The sequence below is a fragment of the Aquarana catesbeiana genome, linkage group LG01 (genome assembly GCF_042186555.1).
Source record: "Aquarana catesbeiana isolate 2022-GZ linkage group LG01, ASM4218655v1, whole genome shotgun sequence".
Classification (NCBI taxonomy): Eukaryota; Metazoa; Chordata; class Amphibia; order Anura; family Ranidae; genus Aquarana; species Aquarana catesbeiana.
In genome coordinates, this window is record NC_133324.1 from 242,466,826 (window position 1) to 242,488,484 (window position 21,659).

A 21,659-nucleotide genomic window follows, 5' to 3' on the forward strand; every position below is an offset into this window, starting at 1 on the left:
AATAACCTTAATATTGTAAAATAAATGAAAAATGGAAAATTCAGCCGTAAGCAGGGAAGCCCAGACAGAAATATTGTTTGGTCTTTTTGAATAAGTTGTAAAGCCCCATACACACTGAGAGCTTTTTGTTTTTGTCCAACCCAGTGGGTTGCTATGTTAGTACAGCCATCTCCCCACTGAGCTATTGTGTTCTGACAGCCACTGGCTGCGATCGCTGATCGGATGCCGATCAGGTGCTGTTTTTCCCAGTATGTCCTTTCAACAGACGCTAGACAGGCTACTGTACACGCGGGCCACTACGAGACAATTTTTGACCCATGTGTACTAGGCTTTAGTCTCACTAGTCCACATTCGTACAATGTGGTCAACGGTTCCCTAGCAGAGCAGCCTGGCTTAGAGGGTATTAGGTATATATATCTATGGTGCATGCAGCCACATGTACTATGTACAGGCAGGCAGTTTAACTTTAAGTAAGCAATAATGCCCACAAGTTTCAGTTTCTTTAAGTTAATTGTTACCAGTTGTCTGTTACATTCCATTACTATTACACATGAAAACAAAAATGTCATTTTGGTGCACTCTAGCAGATATCTACACACATTGGGGGAGATTTACTAAAAATGATCAATACAGAATCTGGCGCAGCTGTGCATAGTGACCAATCAGCTTCTAACTTCAGCGTGTTCAATTAAGCTTTAGCAATAAATTCTACAAACTGATTGGTTACTATGCACAGCTGGACCAGATTCTGTGCTCACCGGTTTTAGTAAATCTCCCCCATTGTGTTTTCTTCATTAAAGTACTCCATCTACTTTTTACACCTATATTACTCTTTTCATTACTCTTTTCTAGTGCTTACAGTTTGGGCAGCAGAGGATCCAGGAAGAGAGGAGGATGAAATCCAGGTAAGAAGATGCCTTTATAGTCTAGGTTCTCTATAAGTGTGTGTGTCGTGTCTCCATACTGGAAGAAGAGAGAAGAAATTACACGTCACAACTGGTAATGCATTCCTTTGCCGCCAATTTGTGATACACAGATACATTAACGTTACAAGAACAAATTTATTAAGAAGTGGAATGTTTGTGATTTTGGATATTTTGATATCAGCACTGACAGGCATCCCATGCAGGCCAGTCATGCTGCAGCAGAGACCTGCATAACGTGTATGTAAGAGTAAAACAACCTATTACTACAAAAAAGCTCAAACAAAACAACAAATATAACAATGACGTGACTGAGCACTCAGGACTACAAAACACCTCCCATCACCTCAACATAGGTGAGAGGTGTTTGGTAATTCACAGTGAGAACTGGAGCTGATTAAACTGTTTAAGATTTCAGAAGGTAACAACTCGCTGAGTTTCAGGCCAGATCAACAAGTATTTTTTTTTACCTATATAAACAGACATGACAAAACACCCTCAATAGTATATTTGACAGGCCACAAAAGTCAATTATCAGGATTGACATACACTTTAATGAATGTAGCACTGCCAATATACATTTTACTCATCTGGGTAGAAACTATCCTACAACGTTTCAGAAAGCTTTTATTCCTTACTATCGTGTAGACATGCTGGTTCTTCCATACCTAACAGTTTAAAGGGTATCTGAATTTGGCATTCCTGGTGGGTTGAAAAACAGTGGAAAATATGCTTAGATTGGGGGTATGGAATAGGGAGCAGTGGGTGATGTTCACCTTGGCAACTTCGGAACTAGGTCTGTAACTTCAAATCTGTCTGGTGCTTAACGTTTAACCATTGTTGTTTCTGGCCATACACAGATTTTCATTCAAACGTTAATAGAAAAATCATTTATGAAAACATTCTTTCTTGCCATCATTGAGTCAACTCTTTTTATTTGAAAGCCCTTAAAACATCATTGAGACCTGCTATACAGGTTTCATTACAATATGTAATTGTGTTTCCTACATTAACACCACATTCACAGTTAGATTTTCCATCCTACTCCTCTGAATTTTCTTGTTAATACAGGCCAAAACATTGATTTTGACCCCAAAAACCATTATAAAAACGAATGAACAAATAATCCAAAGACAAACATTTTCCAATGAAATTCTACTGGTTTTCTACTAGATTCTAATAACCTGTATGTCTCAATGGAGCCAGTTAGTCACCGGGACTCAGAAGGGAAGAAGAGAGCGCCCCCTTCATATGGCGCCCATGGCACTTGCCATAGTAGTGAGCACCCATTTGATGCACCTTATACCAAAGTTAGGAGGACTGTTCTTTTACCGACTTAAACACCAATGGGTCTGATTTTGGACTGAGATCTACCTATACACTGCAAAATAAGGTTAACGACACATCTGAACTGCATACATGACAAACCAAGAGTGAAGGAGTTTGTTCCAAGGCCAGAAAGGAATCATCTCTATCTTCAGATAAGTGAAATTTACAGAATATATACTGGATTGAGAATACTTTCCTCATATTCACATTTGGCAGCACAGTGTCAATATACAGCATATCATTCAGTGCAACAAGCTCTAGTTTCATGTCTACAGTGCCTTGAAAAAGTATTCATACCCCTTAAAATTTTCAACATTTTGTCATGTTACAACCAAAAACTTACATTTATTTTATTGGGATTTTTTGTAATAGACCGACACAAAGTGGCACATAATTGTGAAGTGGAAGGAAAATGATAACTTGCGTTCAATTTTTTTTACAAATAATGATGTGAAAAGTGTGACAAGCATTTGTATTCAGCCCCCCCCAAGTCAATACTTTGTAGAACCACCTTTCGCTGCAATTACAGCTGCAAGTCTTTTTGGGTATGTCTCTACCAGGTGTGCACATCTAGAAAGTGAAATTTATGCCCATTCTTTTTTGTAAAATAGCTCAAGCTCTGTCAGATTGGATGGATAGTGTCTGTAAACAGCAATTTTCAAGTCTTGCCACAGATTCTCAATTGGATTTAGATCTGGACTTTGACTGGGCCATTCTAACACATGAAAATGCTTTGAATGGCAATTGGTTCCACTAGATTTTAGTTAGGTGTATCAGAGTAAAGGGGGCTGAATACAAATGCACGCCACACTTTTCACATATTTATTTGTAAAAAAATTTGAAAAACATTTATCATTTTTCTTTCACTTCACAATTATGTGCCACTTTGTGTTGGTCTATCACATAAAATCCCAATAAAATACATTTACATTTTTGATTGTAACATGACAAAATGTGGAAAATTTCAAGGGGTATGAATACTTTTTCAAGGCACTGTATGCACCTAAAGTGACACTAATCACTTAAGGACAATTACTTAGAACCTCCAAACATCATATTTATATTTTTAGCAGAGACCCTAGAGAATAAAATGGCGGTCACTGAAATTTTTTATGTCACGCGGTTTTTGCACAGCGGTTTTTCCAATGCAATTTTTTTGGAAAAAATACACTTTAATGAATAAAATTAAAAAAACATAATGTATACCCCAATTGTTTTGCATATATATATATATATATATATATATATATATATATATATATATATATATATATATATATATTTTTTTTTTTATATATTATATTTTGCTTTAAGAAAAAAAAAAAACATGTTTATATGGCCCGGGAACCAGAAGTGACGTTGATGTTGCTCCGGTCCTCCAAAGGCATAGAGATGACCGGTGGCCATCTTGCCATCACTTGGGAAAACCTTACCAACGGCGGATGGTTTCCGGCTCAGCGATTAGCCCGGGAACCACCGGGAAGCGGTATGAGGTGGGGGAGGCACCTCTCTCATCACTTCTAAAAGTGATCCCGCAGCAAATCCGCCGCTGGGATCACTTTTATCAGAAAGGCGACTACCAAAGGTAAAAGAAAATACTGGGGTTATGGCATCTAGCTGCAGCCATAACCCAGGTATTAAACGTCAAAGTCATGACATAAATTCCCAGTTAGGCGGCAAGTGGCTAAACAATAGCCTAATTTTCCAAAATGAATTCAAACACAGCCATTACTTAATGGCCCTCTAATCTCTTTTTAATGAAACAGTTTCTTGCTATGTTTTTATGCCTCTTTGTAATGTCTCCTGTAAAGCTCCCAAACCTTTCTTTTTTCGCACACACTTCTGCTAGTTTGGAAAGAGCAGTGCTTGTTAGTTGCGTTCATGTGCAGTGCTCTATGCACACTACAAATCCCATAGATCACAGTCCATAGTCCCTCTTGGGAGTGAGCAAGGGAGGGGGGCTATATTCTTACATACAGTATGGCAATAGTGAAGGAATTTAGCCACCTTCTAACAGGAAGTCAGATCAGAGCAGCTAAAAAAAAGGAATTTGAAAATGGTTGAGGCTTAGAGTAATAGAAGGTACTGTTTTAACCACTTCAGTACTGGAAGATTTTACCCCCTTCATGACCAGGCCATTTTTTGCTATTCAGCACTGCTCTATTTTAACGGGTAATTGCGTGGTCATGCAACGCTGTTAAATTTAGTTAAATTTATATCATTTTCTTCACATAAATAGAACAGTTTTTTGGTGGTATTTGATCATCAGTGATTTTTTTTTATTTTTTGCGCTATAAATTAAAAAAATACCAAAAATTTTGAAGAAAAAAAACAATATTTTCTGACAGCTCCATGTCAGCCTACTACTGGGTATGTCCGCTGATACCCCCACCTGCAGGGCCTAACTCATAAATTTGACTCCCGCCCTCAGGCCGGTGTTCCTCTCTTTTCTTCCTCACCTAGTAGGATCAAGCACCCCTTACCTGGCTGCAATAAACTTGTGGCCGTCCACCTGTAGCTCCCCAAGTGCAGACCCCGCTCAATGGACCCTTAAATAGGCTTCTTGTGTGGGTATTATGGCTGGCATTGGGATTAATGCCCTACTAAATGAATGGCTGTTCCCAGAGGTGACACCATGGCTGCAGCTATCTGGTATGTAACTCTGCCTGATTTTATTGCCTTTTTGTCTCTGTGATGCACGCTGCATCTTCCTTCATTCAGTGATATTTCTATAGGTTAAATGGATCCCCATATGGCAGCTGGGATGCCTTTTTGAGCTCCATAGCAGCCTGGGGTTGTACAAGGCACCTGCTTTGGGCTATTGAGGTATACTCCACTTTTGTTAAAAGGTGCAATGGTGATATTTACTAATCCCTTGGGTGATCTGTGTACACTGCAGAATATTATCATAATCTGTTACAGAGTCCTACCTCCTTGCTTCTGTCCTGAACAGAACTTTTTTCATTGTCCTGCTTCTGGCAAGACTAGGTTTTGATGAACAAATCACCTGGCATAGGCGTGGGCAGGGGGTGTGCCAGGTGTGCCTGGGCACACCCTAATCACTATGTGCAGTGTTGATTCCCCCTACCACCCAGGGCTTCCACCGTGTTGGCCCCACCGCCCTGCAGTGCTGCTGGCTTCCCTCCTCTCCCCCCAGCTGCTGCAAGGGATGTTTCTGGATAAGGAGTGGGGAAAGGGGCTAGTAAATATGTAATTTACCAGGGCCTTCCTTTTTTTTAATGAATACAGTGAACACACTTACTGTGTTCATTCATAACTGAAGCATGGTAAAATTTGTTTACCATGCTTCGGTTTGTGAATGAACAGGAAGCCGCTCAGCGCAGAGAACTTCTCATTCATTCACTGTCCAGTGTCGCTGAGGCTGCCGAGAAAGATATGTGTGTTTGAGCTTCACAGTGCACACCCTAATGCAATAGGCTGCGCACACCTATGTCACCTGGTGATGACTGAGCTCTGATCAGGGAAGCTGCAGTATTTAGCTTTCCTTAGCAGTAGTTAACTACTTAGAGGGTTATTTCCAAGCACACTAATTCCTATTGCATTGAATTTGTTTTTATTACTTACTTTAATTACTTTATTACTGCTTTTTTAATCTGCAGGGCTGTACTTTGAAGTAGATGGGTAACTTTTAAACATCATCTTAGTTATCTTAAAGGAGTTGTAAAGGCAGAAGGTTTTTTTATCCTAATGCATTCTATGCATTAAGATAATAAAACCTTCTGTGTGTAGCAGCCCCCCCCCACCAGTAACCCCCTAATCACTTACCTGAGCCCCTTCTTTCTGCTATGATGTCCGCGAGTGTCTTAGCTGTCCCAGACACTCCTCCTAATTGGCTGAGACACAGCAGCGGTGCCATTGGCTCCTGCGGCTGTCAACCAAAACCAGTCAGCCAATCAGGGGACAGAGGGGGCGGGGCCGGGTCGGGGATCTTCCCCTTATAAACGGATAGGGGGTTGGCCCTTTCGGAAGAAATAACGGCATGCTTCACAAGAAGCATCGCAACCTCCTAGGCAGCCGCCTGGAGAGACTCAATAAAGTCAATATGCAAGGCAGAAACGTGGTCATCCATACAAACCTTTATTTCTCAGTATCGCATAGAGCCGTTATTAAACACAACAGTTAATTTTGGCAAAACGATTATCTTGTTAGCTGGAGGCCATAATTAACCCTATTTTGTTTCCGCATTATCCCAGCATGGGTAGCTAGTTAGTTCCCAGTAGTCGGCTGACATGGAGCTGTTTTTTTACATTGTTATAAAACATATCCAATGAAAAAAATAAAAAAATCTAATTTCTTCATAAATTTAGGCCAAATGGCTACATGTCTTTTGTAAAAATCCCAATAAGTGTATATTAACTGTTTTGTGTAGCGGAAAATCTGACACTAACTGAAGCTGGGGGAAAACTGACTGACTGACACTGACATCACCAATGATACTAATACAGTGATCAGTGCTAATAATACAGACTGTCACTGTACTAATGACACTAGCTGGGAAGGGGTTAACATTTAGGGGCAATCCATGTTTACTGTGTGCTGTTTTTACTAAGCAATGTGTCGGTTTTTGCTCACAAGCCTCTCTTCTGTCATTTGCTAAGTTGATGCACGGGTTTTGGCCCTAAATCATTGGCTGGGACCTGCTGATCGGCTTGTGCTGTAGCGAATAACAGCACAACCAGGGCGGCGGGCGCAAAAGTGTGCGCCCCTACCTGGAAATACAAAATCACGTACTTGTATGCAATTTAGTGCAGCAGAGCATCCCTGAAAGTGGATGTAACCCCGATTCATGAAATTTGAGCTGGGCACATATATCTGTAGTGTTTTATTATCTCTCCCAAAGCACTGAGTCCTGTGGCTTTCTCTTGCTCTGTAGCTCTGGTATCAGCCTGATAACTTGATTAAAGTTAACCTTAACCTGACAAGTTCTCCGACCGGAGATCAATGCAGCCTGAAATTTGTGTCGTGGGAGGTTGCTATAAATAGATTAGCAGACAGCTTGCCTTCTCACAGCAGAGCTTTGCACATTACTTCCTTTCTTTGCCTATGTGGAGTGGGGGTGTGTGCCTTTCCTCCAATCAGCTGTCTTGGCTGTATGTCAATAATCTACTCCCAGTGCTGAACAGGAAGTGAAAATCTGTAACACAGGGAGCACTTTCTAAAACGGAAAATTTATATCAAATACTTACTGTAATTTTCCTTTCCTGATGGACTCCATGGCAGCATACGTATGGGTTAATCCCGCCTCTCATACCTCATAGGACCCCACTCCCATAAATCTTTGCTCCTAGCCATAGGCCGTGTTCCGTAACTTAGCCTACTCCAGCAAATGGGAGGGAACTCCTGCTGCCATGGAGTCCATCAGGAAAGGAAAATTACGGTAAGTATTTGATATAAATTTTCCGTTTTCCTGACAGACTCCATGGCAGCATACGTATGGGAAATGACTAGCCATACACTCCCGGGTGGGAAATTGCTGGTTTAAAGAAAAAAAGGTTTATTTGGCACCGTCAACAGACAAGACATGCAAACCAAAATTAACCGAAGACAAGGAAGCCGGTTCTACACAATAATGCGTCATAAACGTGTTGATCGACGACCAAGAGGCCGCTTTGCAGATCACTTCCGGAGATACATGATGGGAAGCTGCCCATGACATAGAAACGCTCCTGGTAGAATGAGCGGTCACCGCTTCTGGAGGAGCCAGACCCTTGGCTGCATAAGCCCCTTGTATAGCCTGAACGATCCAAGCTGCAATGATTCTGGAGGAAGCACGCAAACCCTTGTTCTTTCCTTGAAAATAAACAAACAAATAATCGGATCTTCGGAAAGAGGCAGTGACTTCAAGGTATTGCCTTAAAACTTCACCCACATCCAAAGGGTGAATGCTAGAGTCCTCAGTTGTCCGGAAAATTGGCAGAACAATCTCCTGATTCTCATGGAATACCGATGTTACCTTAGGATTTGCTCCTAGCATAGGAATCAGGACCACCCGGTCAGGGAAGAAGGTAAGGAATGGTTCTTTACATCCTAGAGAACTGATTTCGGAGACCCTCGGCTGATGTTATAGCCACTAGGAATACAGCTTTTAGAGAGAGATCTTTAATAGCTGCTCGATCCACAAGTCGTACTTCCTTTTCAGAAAAGAAATCCAGGACAAGAGGAAGATCCCACTTGGAAAACCTCGGCTTTCTTTGAGGCCTGATCCTTATTGCTCCTCTGAAAAATTGCCTTGTAAGGGGATGTCTGGCCCAGGATATACCTGTGAAGGCAGAGATTGCGGAAACCTGAACCCGTAGAGAACTTACTGATAAGGATAGATCCAGACCTTTTTGTAAGAAACCCAGAATATCCTGAATCCTTGGGTCAATACAGGAACCGTCAGTGGTGGCAACATAATCTGCGAATTTTGACCAAATTCTCTGATAAACTCTATTGGTACCTGGTCTTCTGGCATTTAGTAGAGTTGAAATAGCTGCACTTGGGCATCCTAGGGCTTCCAACCTTTGCCTCTCAAGAACCAAGCCATCAGATGGAGCTGGGATGGGCATGGGTGAAGAGATGCCCCTTGTGATAGGAGATCTGACCTGGATGGGAGAGGAATTGGATTCCTGTAGCTGAGCTGTAATAAGAGGGGGAACCACGGCCTGTTGGGCCAATAAGGAACAACTGCCACTATCTCGACTTCTTCCCACCTGAGCCTCGACAGAAAACGTAGAATGACCGGAACTGGAGGAAAGGCATAAGCCCTGTGGAATCTCCACTGGTCCGTCAGGGCATCCACTCCGAAGGCCTGGGGACAACGACATCTCGTATAGTATTTCCCTATTTTGTAGTTGCAAGGGGATGCAAACAGGTCTACTTCCGGTGTCACTCCCAGGGATAGAATCCAACTGAAGACTTCTGCGTGGAGAGACCACTCGTTGTTGTCCAGAGCAAACCTTGAGAGAAAGTCTGCTTGGACATTTTGAGCTCCGGGAAGATAGACAGCCGTCAGATTTGTCAGGTTCGTCTGAGCCCAGGACATGATTGGACCCACTTCCCTCAGTAAGGAGAGACTGCGTGTGCCCCCTTGTCTCTTGATATAGGACACCGCTGTCGTGTTGTCCAGCCTTAGGAGGACTGAGGCTCCTGAAGTTAAGTGGAGAAAGGCTCGTAGAGCACAGAAGGCAGCTCGAAGTTCCAGAACATTGGAGACTACACCTCGGGATGAAAAGTCCCACTTGCCTTGGGCTACCTCTGCTAGACAGAGAGCGCCCCAGCCTCTGCTGCTGGCATCCGTTGTCACTGTGATCCAGGAAACGGGTGCTATGGAATGACAGTTAAGGAGGTTCTTCCAATGTAGCCACCAAGGGAGAGTCTCCCACATGGACGGGGTTATACGGACCAGATGGTCTCGTGATCCTGGATCCCACTGCTGGAGAAAACCCTTCTGGAAGGGGCGCATCTTCCACTGTGCCCATTTCACCATGGGGGCTGTTGCTACCATGGTGCCGATTATCCTGAGACACTGAGAAGCTCTGAGTAAGGGCGATGACATTGCACGATGAATTCTGTCCCGAATTAACGGGATTTTCTCCAGAGGCAGAGAGATGGTGCTCTCTATCGTGTCGAACTGGGCTCCGAGGAATATCAAAGACTGAGTCGGGTCTAGATGACTTTTCTCCCTGTTTAACAGCCAACCGAACTCCGTCAGAGTAGAAATGACCTGATCTCAGTGCGATAACAGATGTTCTCTGTCCTGTGAAAGCAGGAGTAGATCGTCTAGATAGTGGTGTAATCGGATACCCTTGACCCTGATTAAAGCCACGACAGCCAGTAAGAGCTTCGAAAACACTCGAGGCGATGTTGTAAGCCCAAATGGGAGACATGTAAATTGGAGATGCCTCTGATCTACTGCAAAGCGAAGATACTTCTGGAAGTCCTTTGCAATCGGTACGTGAAAGTAGGCATCTTTCAGGTCTATGGAGACCATCCAATCGCCTGGTTGAATTGTTTGGCGAATTGTTAGTAGTGATTCCATCTTGAACTTCTCCTTCTTGATGAAGGAGTTCAGGTGTGTTAGGTCGATGACTGGCCTCCAGGAGTCATTCTTTTTGAGGACCATAAAAAGGGGGGAATACACCCCTTGAAATCTCTCTTCCGAGGGTACCGGGATGGCCGCACCTTGAGCTATCAGTGGGTCCGTGTATGATAGAAGAATTTGTTTCTTCTCCTCCAGGTGAGGAAGGACTGTGGAGACAAACTGGTGGAAGGGTGGGCTGCTGAACACCCACGAATGACCTGATGAGACTGTCTTGATTGTCCAGTAATCCCTGATCGAAGCTGCCCAGACGTGCTGAAAAAGGAGTAACCGAGCCCCAACTTGCTCCGCCTGGACAGGCTTTATATCAAAAGGACTTGGAAGCCTCCCGTCCAGCAGAAGAGGTCGTCTTTGAGGACTTCTGACCAGAAGGTTGATTTCTCCTCCAGTTCTTTCTGAACTCACGACCGGGCTTGTAGCGGCGGGCATCTCTAGAACGCTCTTGATCTTGCCTGGGTTGAGGTCTTCTCTGACCCAAGAGGCGACGGTCCTGGGGTAAGAACCCTGACTTACCCCCTGTAGCACGGGTGATGGCGGAGTCCAGCTTATTCCCGAAGAGGGAAGAACCCTCAAAGGGAATTCTGCACCAGGCCTGTTTAGAGGCAGGATCCGCCACCCATGGGCGTAGCCACAAGGCGCGTTTAGCTGTGACTGAAGAGAGCATGACACGTGCCACTAGGCGAATAATGTCAAGGGATGCTTCACCCAAGAAGACTGACGCCAGTTTCAGCTCATGAATCGGTGAGTTTTTAACCAAATCTTCAGAGACACTTGCCAAAGCTGCACCCACATCATCCGACCAGGATTCCATGGCTTTAGACAAAGCTGCAAGGGCTAAGGCTGGTTTACAAGCCATACCTGCCGTGATGTAGATACGTTTAAGATCCGTATCGATTTTCCTCTCTAGACCATCCTTGAATGAGACGGTATCCTCGAGAGGGAGAGTGACATGTCTCACCAACCTCATCAAAGCAGCATCAATGAGCGGAGCCGATTCTAGGTGCTTAACCTCTTCACTCCTGAATGGATACATTTTAGCCATTTTTGAAATCAACGATTTTTTCCTCTCGACTTTAACCCATTCCTCAGAAATGATTTCTCCGAGTTCTCAGAGGAAGGGAAAATTTGGGCGATCCTTTTTAAGATGTTTGAAGTATTTCCTCTGTTTAGAGGGTGCTTCTACTGGATCTTCCCATTTCAATGCATCCTTCACCGCCTTGACCAACCGTGGTACCAGGGAAAAATCAAAACCCACTCCAGGATCGTCCGTCTCAACCTCACTCTCCGAGGATTCACTCAAAGAGGGACTACGTCTGGAGGGACCAGGAGCCCCAAGGTCGTCCCTGCCAGGAGCCAATGTAGGAGCAGAGGGAGCAATAGTTGTGCGGATGGGATCCGTTCTGATCAGAGATTCCTGAACCACTTTCCGGACCAGGGCCTCTACCTGCTGGTCTTCTGCTCCCCTTTCTTTTGCAGCTCGGGAAAAACATAGCTCACAGAGGGATTTACCCTCTGGGACCTGAGCTTTACATCCCCAGCAAGCTCTCTTCTCAGAGCGACTGGAATGGCGGTAGGAATGACGCCCGGACGTGGACTTGGGCTCTTCGCTATGACGCCTAGAAGCTGAACTAGGGCGTCTGGAACTAGATGAAGATTGTTGGTGATGTGATCTGGAACGATCCGTATCTTCGCGTGCTGAGGACCTATGTTCAGACCTAGAAGGGCTGAGCAAGAAAGGGAAAGAAAAATAGAATCCATAGAAAAGCAACCCAAAAGAAAAAATACAGGCAGAAGGAAAGGTAAATTTCCTACCTGCAGCGCAAGGGTTGGCCACTGGGGGGCGGTGACACGTCCATAGTAGAAACCTATAACTGTAGTGAAAATCCATAGTCAGCCTAGGAAACACTAACAGAGGACACAGGAGAGCTGGACAGCCAGCAGCATAGCTTCCTACCTTGGCAGATACAAATCACTGCACCGGGAGGCCGCCGTATCATCTGCAGATCATCCCAAGTAATAGCTGTATTTTGACAGCTATTTAAACTTGGCGCCGATGATGACGTCACCACGCCCCCCCAGCGTCATCCAGCGGAACTCGCGCGCATGCGCGATCGCCGTTCTATCCCTGGAACTGCGCGTGCGCGAACCAAGCCTCGTTTTCAGACGAGGCTGGCCGCTGCACAGAACCCGGAAGTACCCGGCGGACTGAGACGCAGATGCGCTCCAGCCACCATAACAGGAGAACACAGGAAGGAAGACAAACAAAACACACACAGACACTGCTGTCATAAAAAAAATATGCAAGGCAAAGGCTGTATACGATACCACTCAGCACGATCCTGGTCCATCCTGGTTGGGAACGACCATCCATTGCACGACCGGGCTTTCAGTAAGGGGGGCCTCCTGCTAATAGCAAGGACGTTTGGCCCAATGCCGCTTGCCTGCCAATGGCGAGGATAGAAGCTCTTCGTGGCATCGCATGTATAGCCCGTCTCCACCCTGCTAATAGCCGGGAATGCTGGACTCCAGAACCGCCATCAGGACAATCGTGCACGCCAGGACCGGACCGTAGATAAATCCATAAGGTAAGATACACCTTGGTCCTAGGAGGAGGACAAAAAAGGAACACGGCCTCTGGCTAGGAGCAAAGATTTATGGGAGTGGGGTCCTATGAGGTATGAGAGGCGGGATTAACCCATACGTATGCTGCCATGGAGTCTGTCAGGAAAGGATATATTAGGCTGAAGACAGCAGATATGTAAGTAAAAGGGAGATTTGTTTCACCTCTGTGTATCATCTGAGGCTGTTCACTTCACTGGATTTATGTGACGGTTTACATCCACTTTAAGTTAATACATACTTTAAAATATTATTTTTTATACCAGAGTTTAGTGTCACTTTAACGCCAGAACTACCTTTTTTATTGGTAAAACATGCAAAATTACACTGTTAATTTTAAAAAACAGAAACAAAATATGTGTAATACCGTCTGAATGATAGCAAATTTCACTCTTCCATACTTGTCTTCCTCAATCCACGGCTCCTTTACTATAACCGCTCCCCTTTCTCTGGCTTTCTGTTAAGAATGAAAATGGTTCAGTTAACCCCATCACACATGACAATAAGACATTCAAAAAATTCCAGAAAACCGCTGGCTGTGACAATCCACAAATGTGCCTCCCATACTTTTGTGTGTTGTGTTTTTTTTTTTTGTTCAGGCTTGCAAACAATCTACATCTAAAACTGAATTCTATCTGCAGATATTGTCTAGCACAAAGTAATGAGCTCAACCCCACAAAATACGTATTGAATAAATTCTAGTAGCAGTTAAGGAGGAGCACGTCTGTGAGTTTTCATGCCACCTTCTCTAATGTGCTGCAATACATGCACTCTCTGCTAAGATAAGTATTTCACTTTCTCATCCTCTGCAATTTCTGCAAATAAATATACGCAATTGTCACCTGAACCAGAAAGTCACAGTCTTCAACTTCAAATGCTACATCTTTCACACCATCTCCGTGCTTTTGCAAATGCTCTCCAAACTCTATATTAGTAAAAAAAATAATTAAGCTGGTTAATAAGTAAATAGGATCATTTACACCTACTATATATCACTTATAGAAAACCATTACTTAATGAAAAGAATGCTGATAGATACAAACATGATGCTGGTGCTGCAGTTAAAGCCTAAGTTTAGGCTTTAAAGTAGTTTTAAAGCCTTTTTTTAAGTAGGTGATAAACAGGTTTATACTTATCTGCTCTGTGCAATGGTATTGCACAGTGGCCCAGAACGTCCTCTTCTAGGATCCCCTGCCTGCACTCTGGGCTCCTCCTTTTCTGTGTCTGCCCCCATAGCAAGTGGCTTGCTATGGGGGCAGATGCGCAGGCTTTCTCCTGAGCTGGATTGTGTGTGCCCATAGGAACACACAGCATGGCTCAGCTTGGCCCCCACTCCCTCCTCGCTTGATTTGACAGCAGCAGGAGCCAATGGCTCCTGCTGCTATCAGCAAAGCCCGTGGGACAAGGCAGAGAGGGAGCAAAGAGCTGCAGTCGAGCACAAGGCTGGATCTATACAAAACTCAGGTATGTGAGGGGGGGGGGGGGGGCGGAAAAGGCAGCGCAAGGGTTTTTACCTTAATGCATTCTCAAAAACCTTTAGTGTTTGGAACCACTTTTAAGTGAAATGTCCCTTGTGCCTCTTACTGGTCTCTCAGTTAAAAATCTTCTGCACCCCTGAACAGCCCCCTCCCCCTGCAGCCATGATCTTTAGTGCTGCGGGGGTTAGTACAAGTGCTGGACCTGTCATAGTTTGGTATCTTCAAGAGTACTGTCTATGCCTTCCCTTTTCCCCCCTTTTTCCATTTATCGAAGTTGTACTATAGCTTCCATCAAATAAGAGTAATTTATGACTTTTGGAGGTGACTCATTGATGGAAGCTATAATACAGCTTCTATGAATGGAGGAGAAGAACGGAAGGGGTGGACATAGCTGGCACTCTTGATGAGCACCTACGACAGGTCCAGCCAATCATATTAAAGTGGTTTTAAAGACAAATAATTTTTTACACTATAAGAAAATGGCACACACAGGATCAGCAGAGTCTAATTCTAAAATAGTAAAAGATGATGAGAATTCGCTTCAGCTTAGTTCTTCACCCATACAAGAGCCCCCGCTAATGCCTTTCGCCTATGGGGGGGGGTGCTTCCTTAGGTGGAAAACAATAGCCAATTTTCATCATCTTTTATTATTTTAGCTTTACAGTCTGCTGATCCTGTGTGCGACCGGGTCTGTTTTAAGCTGAACCTGACGAGTCTTATATCCCGACCAGCACCAGCATACAATGTCACCAGCCACAGGAATTGTCTTCTGGAGCATAAAGCTGTGTACACACGAGCAGACTTTTCGACCGGACTGTGTGTGGGCTTCATCGGACCTGTAGCTGACTTTTTTGGTCGAAAATCTGACGGACTTTGGATTTGGAACATGTTTCAAATCTTTACATCGGAACTCCACCGGACCCAGTTCCTATCGAAAAGTCCGCTCGACTGTATGCTAGCCCGACAGACGAAAACCGACGCTAGGGCAGCTATTGGCTACTGGCTATCAACTTCCTTATTTTAGTCCAGTCGTACGTCATCACGACTTTGGTGTGATCATGTGTAGGCAAGTCCGTTCGTTGGGAAAGTCCGTTGGAAGTCCACCAAAAGTCTGTCAGATAGTCCGTCGGACCAGTCCGGTCGAAAAGTCCGCTCGTGTGTACGCGGCATTAGAGAGGTACTGTTTTTTAGTTTAGCCTACAGATCATTTCCTGCAGTGTACAGGCTTGGCTGCTGCAGCTATCTGCACAAGATTCTTGCCGCTGGCATTTGCAGTGTGGGTAAACACCTGCGGGAGGGCAATTCAAGATAAAATGAATCACGTCTATGTTTTTGTTGTGGGAAGAAGTTCAGTGGCTGGACCTATTTTCCAAAATCTGACATTTTTCTGGACTATTGTCATTGACGCTGATATGAAATGGCCTTATTTTTTTAGAATGACAAGAAAAACAATAAAACAAGACCAGAGAATATTTGTCCATGACCTAATCACAGTTCAGATGACCAAGACTCGTGTATTAACATATACTTTATATCTACAAGATACCCTATTTTCTTTGAAATCTTGTTTGTGTATACAGACATACGTACAAGTGTGTAATGTAGGCTAAATACTATGTAATAATAAAAATAGCACATTTACCTTGATTTCCAGGAGTAAGAGGTGAAATAAACACAAATATGATCTATAAAAAAAACATAAAGGTTCATGAAGTGATTATAACTACATGATCAGTACAGTATGAATAATACTGGCATGGGCAATGCACTGAGCCGTGTACCTTGTCTTGTTTGGCAACGTGAGAAACCAGCTCCCTACTCCCGGTCTCTAGGCCCTTGTAAGCCAGGGGCTCAAACCCCATTTTATTGCAATAAAATGAGGCAGCCTGTGGTAAAGACACAAGTAAAGTTATTAAGCACACTGGACGAGGACCTGCAAAGCAACATTAAAACCTGTGAACATAATAATGTATAGGTATGAGGTAAAGTAACTGTGACATGTACTTTTATCATAAATGTCAGCTGTGTAACTATGGTCTAAATGTGAAATCATATATTAAAGGGGTTGTAAAGGTAAAAAATTTTTCACCTTAATGCATTCTATGCATTAAGGTGAAAAAACTTCTGACAGAACCGCCGCCCCCAGCCCCCCCGTTTTACTTACCTGACGCCTCGAAAGTCAGCTTCGCGTTCCCGACATCTGTTCCTCCGCTCACCCTGGCCGCTGATTGGCTGCAGTGGATGGATTGAAAGCAGCGCAGCCATTGGCTCGCGCTGCTGTCAATCACATCCGATGACGCGGCGCGCCGGGGGGCGGGGCCGAGTGATACAGCGAGCGGCTATAGCCGCCGGCTGTATCACGGGAGCGCGCCCGCAAGCACTCACCACCGTGCGAGGGAGCTCGCATTAAGGTGGTGAATGCTTGCGGGGAGGAGCTGAAACAGCCGCCGAGGGACCCCAGAAGACGAGGTTCGGGGCCACTCTGTGCAGAACGAGCTGCACAGTGAAGGTAAGTATAACATGTTTGTTATTTTAAAAAAAAAAAAAAAACACCTTTACAAACACTTTAATTTCCAAATTGTATTTCAATTATTTCCAGCCTACTCCTATTTTTCCCGAACAATCTTAAAGTCTGTAAACTCTGTAAACTTACCTTGTGAAGATCCTCACATATGCTTGAATGCTCTGACCTGTATCCCCTATATCACAGAATGCACTGCTGTGTCACAGAATTCAGAGCCTGCCTTCTAAACTACCGAATTGCCAAGGGGAGTAGTTTCAGGAGGTGGAATTGGTGCATACCATGGGATATGTAGTCCTTAGAAATTGAAAATAGACACCATAGGAGAAGCTGCAAAGCATGCAGGGAATACAGGAAGTTTTGGAAAGAGACGACAGGCAGAACTCACAACATCATAGCTCCCAACTGTCCCTGATTTTGGAGGGACTGTCCCTGATTTGGAACAAAGTCCCTTTGTCCCTCTTTCCTCCCCATTTGTCCCTCATTTTGGTCTAATCTATATAGTTGTATATAAAACGCATTATTTATCTTTCAAATAGTGTTTCCTAGTGCTAAACCTTTCATCCAATTTCTAAATTGTTGCATTTGTAAATTTTAAAAGCCAGTATAAAGGAATAGTAGTGGTAAAAAAAAAAAAAAACATTTGTGGGTTTAACTAATTTTTTTTGTATAATTCTCCTTTAAAGGGGCATTGCAGGGGTGTGTCCTATGCCTACATACTTTTGCTAATAGGATTCCCTCGTTCCCATCTCAAAAAGTTGGGAGTTATGCAACATGAAAGGAGATGGTTCAAGTAAGTTTATATTGGATTGTTAAAAATTACAATTGTTTGTATTGTTATTACAATGCTGATGTTATAAAATGAAAGTGCATGATGTGACCATTGAACTCCTTTAATACTCTTGCAAAAAGTATATTAATCTGACCTGTATGCGAATGCTGAGAGCCAACCTGGCGTATTGGGAGAAAGTTTTTAACAGTCATATCTGCATAGATTACAGTGGTATAATACAGACACAAAGATTAATATAGAATTAAAAACTACAGTTGTAACATGTTGCCACTGTAATAAAAGTTTGTCTGTATCTACCTATATTCAATAAATTATGTAAACGAAACCGGTTGACAAATTATTCACCGGAACATTGGGCTGGAGGAAGTACTGTACTGTGCTGAGTTAAATACATGGTAGGTACAATCTGAGGTCAACATTAAAGTGTTTGTTAACCCAAAAAAAATATGTAGATCCTGGTCCCTTAAAGCAGATTACACGCTGTCTTCAGGCCGGTCACGAGACTTGCGGCTGCTTTCCAGCTCTGTGTGCTATGTGCTATGCCAGCATCTAATATAGGGGCTGGCATAGACTTATTTTATTGCCTTAACAAACACTTTAACAGTTCTTTCCTAGGGTCTGTGTGGACGGGCTTTTATTCTCTTTAGGTGGGTTTTGCATCTCCAGAGAAGTCTATGGGAATGCCAAACCTGTTTAAAGCATGTGAAATGCAGGTTGAATGTACCTCAATGAATTTTAAAATATCTGAAATCAGAAGCATCTCAAACTGATGCCATCAATACAGACCCCAAAACTGTCATTAAAATTCACACTTCCTTTGAGTCAAAAGGGGACACATATGTATGTATGAATGTAAGTCAGGGACCTTAGATTGTAAGCCCCTTGAGGGTAGGGACTGAGGGCCAGGAGGAGAAGCAATGGCCCTGTGTCACGGCAAGCTGGAGCAGGCTGAGGGGCAGCTTCCAGGAGCTCTACCCCGGATCACCAGCTCCTAAGGTAAGGACATGGATGGCGTCCGACTCGTCCGCGTGGGCGGGGGGACTGCTTTTGTGAGCGAGGGGGCCAGGGGCAGCTTCCAGGAGCCTGCACCACCTCTGATTCCTGTCCGTCCCCTGCATGGGGGGGGGGGTTGGGGTGTGGCGGCTGGTGCGAGTCAGGATGCAGGTTTGTTTGCCGCCCCTCCCAAAATATTGAGCACCAGTCATCACTGATTATTTAGAAGGCAGGTTGTCTGCAAACTCTTTGTTCCGTCTCTGAAGGCTAAAACTAAACATCATTCAGAAAAGGCACACCTCCCCCTTCACTCTCTCTAGCAGCCATAGGAATGTATTCATTCATCAGCATATGGAGGCTATCATGGTACATCCAGTAATACATGTTTAACTGTTTAATAAAGATTTCATATAGTTATCTTTAAGGAGCATCACCACCCAAAATAGATTTTGAAATAACGTTGTCAAATCTCTATACTGAGCTCCCATACAGCAAAAAAGATCTACCAGGAGATCAAGTCTTGTTCCACTCCACCCACATTGGAGACATTTAATTTAGGTGAAGTTGTTCTAAAATGTAAATGCTGTAGAGCGTTGGCTATAGCTACTAAGCATGTACAATAACCTACAGGCTTGTAATTGAGTGGAAATGATCCTCCTTAGACTTTGTTTAATTTGCAGTTGCCATTGTGCTGCACATGTCGACATTCATGACACCAGACATTTGATGGCTTGACAGTTTGATTCAGAGAAAAAGAGGTGTGACAGTTATCATTCATGTCATGCCTTGAATGTAACTGTTTTAAATTGATGGGTTTAGTTCTGCTTTAAACACTTGTAAAAGTGTAAATAACAATGATCACAGAATACAGAGCCCATGACAAAATTAGAATATAATTCATTGTCTATCAAAGCAGGCACTATAGTCACTATTTTCACAATGCCATCGTGGCCTTAAGAAACCTATATAACACATCCCAGGAGTGAGGAGTGTGATCAAAATGTGTTCTTACTGAAGAAGCAGATGTGGCAAATGCCATAATTGACAACAGATTTTCAGGGACATCAGACCCTCCCCTCCACTAACCAATCACAGGCTACCAATACAATTATGCTGCAAGCATTGCAAAAACGTCTTTTATCTTTAGTTACAACATAGAACCGGCTTACCTGTTTTGCATTGCTCACCCACAGTGTTATGGAATGAAATCTGAGAAATCTTCCATGTTCATGCTAGGCACAGATCGAATGGTAGTATTAGACAAAATAGTTTCAATCATAAGCATCATACAGAAAGAAACTATCAATGCATTATAGCCAGTGTTTATCTGGTGCTCCATCAATGCATGATCACCTTTGGAAAACATTGAGAGATCTCCTACATTGTAAGCTCTAATGTAAGTAGGGCCCTCTGATTCCTCCTGTATTGAATTGTATTGTAACTGTACTGTCTGCCCTCATGTTGTAAAGCGCTGCGCAAACTGCTGGCGCTGTATAAATCCTGTATAATAATAATAATAATCATTCATTTGCAATCAGCAACCAAAATGGTGCATTGTGAATGACCCAGGAGGTAAGATGAATTCCCCTGTACTTTTATATTCCTAATTCTGAAGATACTATAAAAAGCAGCTTAGAAGTATCCAATTATAGTGACCACCTGCCTATTCTATCCTTTATTTTAAATATGAGCAGACTTTAATCTAATCCAATAAAACAAATTGTATTTCATTAGTTGCGAAGTTCAGATAATTTTAAATAATCAAATTTTCCTCCCAATATTTTACAAGTAGCAGGTGTACAGTAATGATTCAGTAAGCCATACCAAAAGTAACCTATTGTAATAAATAAACTAGACAAACACAAGTAGTAAAGGTGAGCATGCAAAAACAATAATGTTAAATCCCTTTTCTAAATTAAAGTGAAAAAATACACAAAACCACACCTAATCACAAATTGGAAAGAGGAGAGAACAAATTTGATATACAGTGTGTGTATATATATATATATATATATATATATTATTAGTTCTCTACTCTTTCTAATTTGTGATTACTAAATATATGTATATAGTCAATGTATTTATCATATAGCATAATTGTGCCTTTGTACCTTTTCTCCTTTGTCTGTATATGATGTCTAAAAAAAAGAAAAAAATTGTATACACGTCACAAGACAAACACTTTCTAATTAATGTAAGCATGTAAGTGTAGTTAGCAGTGTGTTAGTGTAAAATGTGGTATCTTACCATAGTGAGAAGATGTGCGCTATCAGCGAAGAGATCTGTTATATGTGGGTTGTGATGCTGGACACATCTCATATAGGACTCTAGACATGGGACATCCCTCCTGTGCTCCTCCTTATTCTGTGTAATACGAGGAAACAATATTCCTGCAGAGGATGTCTCAGTTGCATAATGTTATTCAGTTTTCAAAGAGTACAAATAACATTACACAGATAAAACACACAATACACATAGCATAGTATAAAGTGGAGCATTGAAATGATATCCACCCAGAGGATATCTATGGTAAAGAAAAGCCCATTCACAACATCCAGACAAGTAAAGTCTAGCTATTGGTCTTCTATGATATAATCAGGAACATCTATTTCTTTCCATTTTTGTATTTTTCCCCAACTTTATTCTTTGTTTTCTAATACCCTTTTAAGAGCCGTAGCTTCCTGCACTTCCTGAACTTTTAGTTCATTCAGCACTATAAATTGCAATCACCCTTAATCGTCTTATGCCCCGTACACACGGTTGGACATTGATCGGACATTCCGACAACAAAATCCTAGGATTTTTTCAGACGGATGTTGGCTCACACTTGATTTGCGTACACACGGTCGCACAAAGTTGTCGGAATTTCTGATCGGCAAGAACGCGGTGACGTCAACCACGT

At 43.0% G+C, this 21,659-nt stretch overlaps 1 protein-coding gene across 1 annotated transcript in view; it reads right to left on the bottom strand.

Moving 5' to 3' along the window:
• Window positions 1-21,128, bottom strand: part of HPD (4-hydroxyphenylpyruvate dioxygenase) — a 41,284-nt gene extending 20,156 nt beyond the window's left edge. The window contains exons 1-8 of the mRNA XM_073626776.1: window positions 21,005-21,128; window positions 20,869-20,895; window positions 19,927-19,989; window positions 16,232-16,336; window positions 16,093-16,135; window positions 13,815-13,897; window positions 13,340-13,429; window positions 860-963 (exon numbers count right to left, since the gene is read on the bottom strand). Coding sequence (XP_073482877.1) covers window positions 860-963; window positions 13,340-13,429; window positions 13,815-13,897; window positions 16,093-16,135; window positions 16,232-16,336; window positions 19,927-19,989; window positions 20,869-20,895; window positions 21,005-21,076 — 587 coding nt within the window. The 5' untranslated portion in view covers window positions 21,077-21,128. The remainder of the gene's footprint in view (window positions 1-859; window positions 964-13,339; window positions 13,430-13,814; window positions 13,898-16,092; window positions 16,136-16,231; window positions 16,337-19,926; window positions 19,990-20,868; window positions 20,896-21,004) is intronic.
• Between the last annotated feature and the right edge of the window lie 531 nt (window positions 21,129-21,659).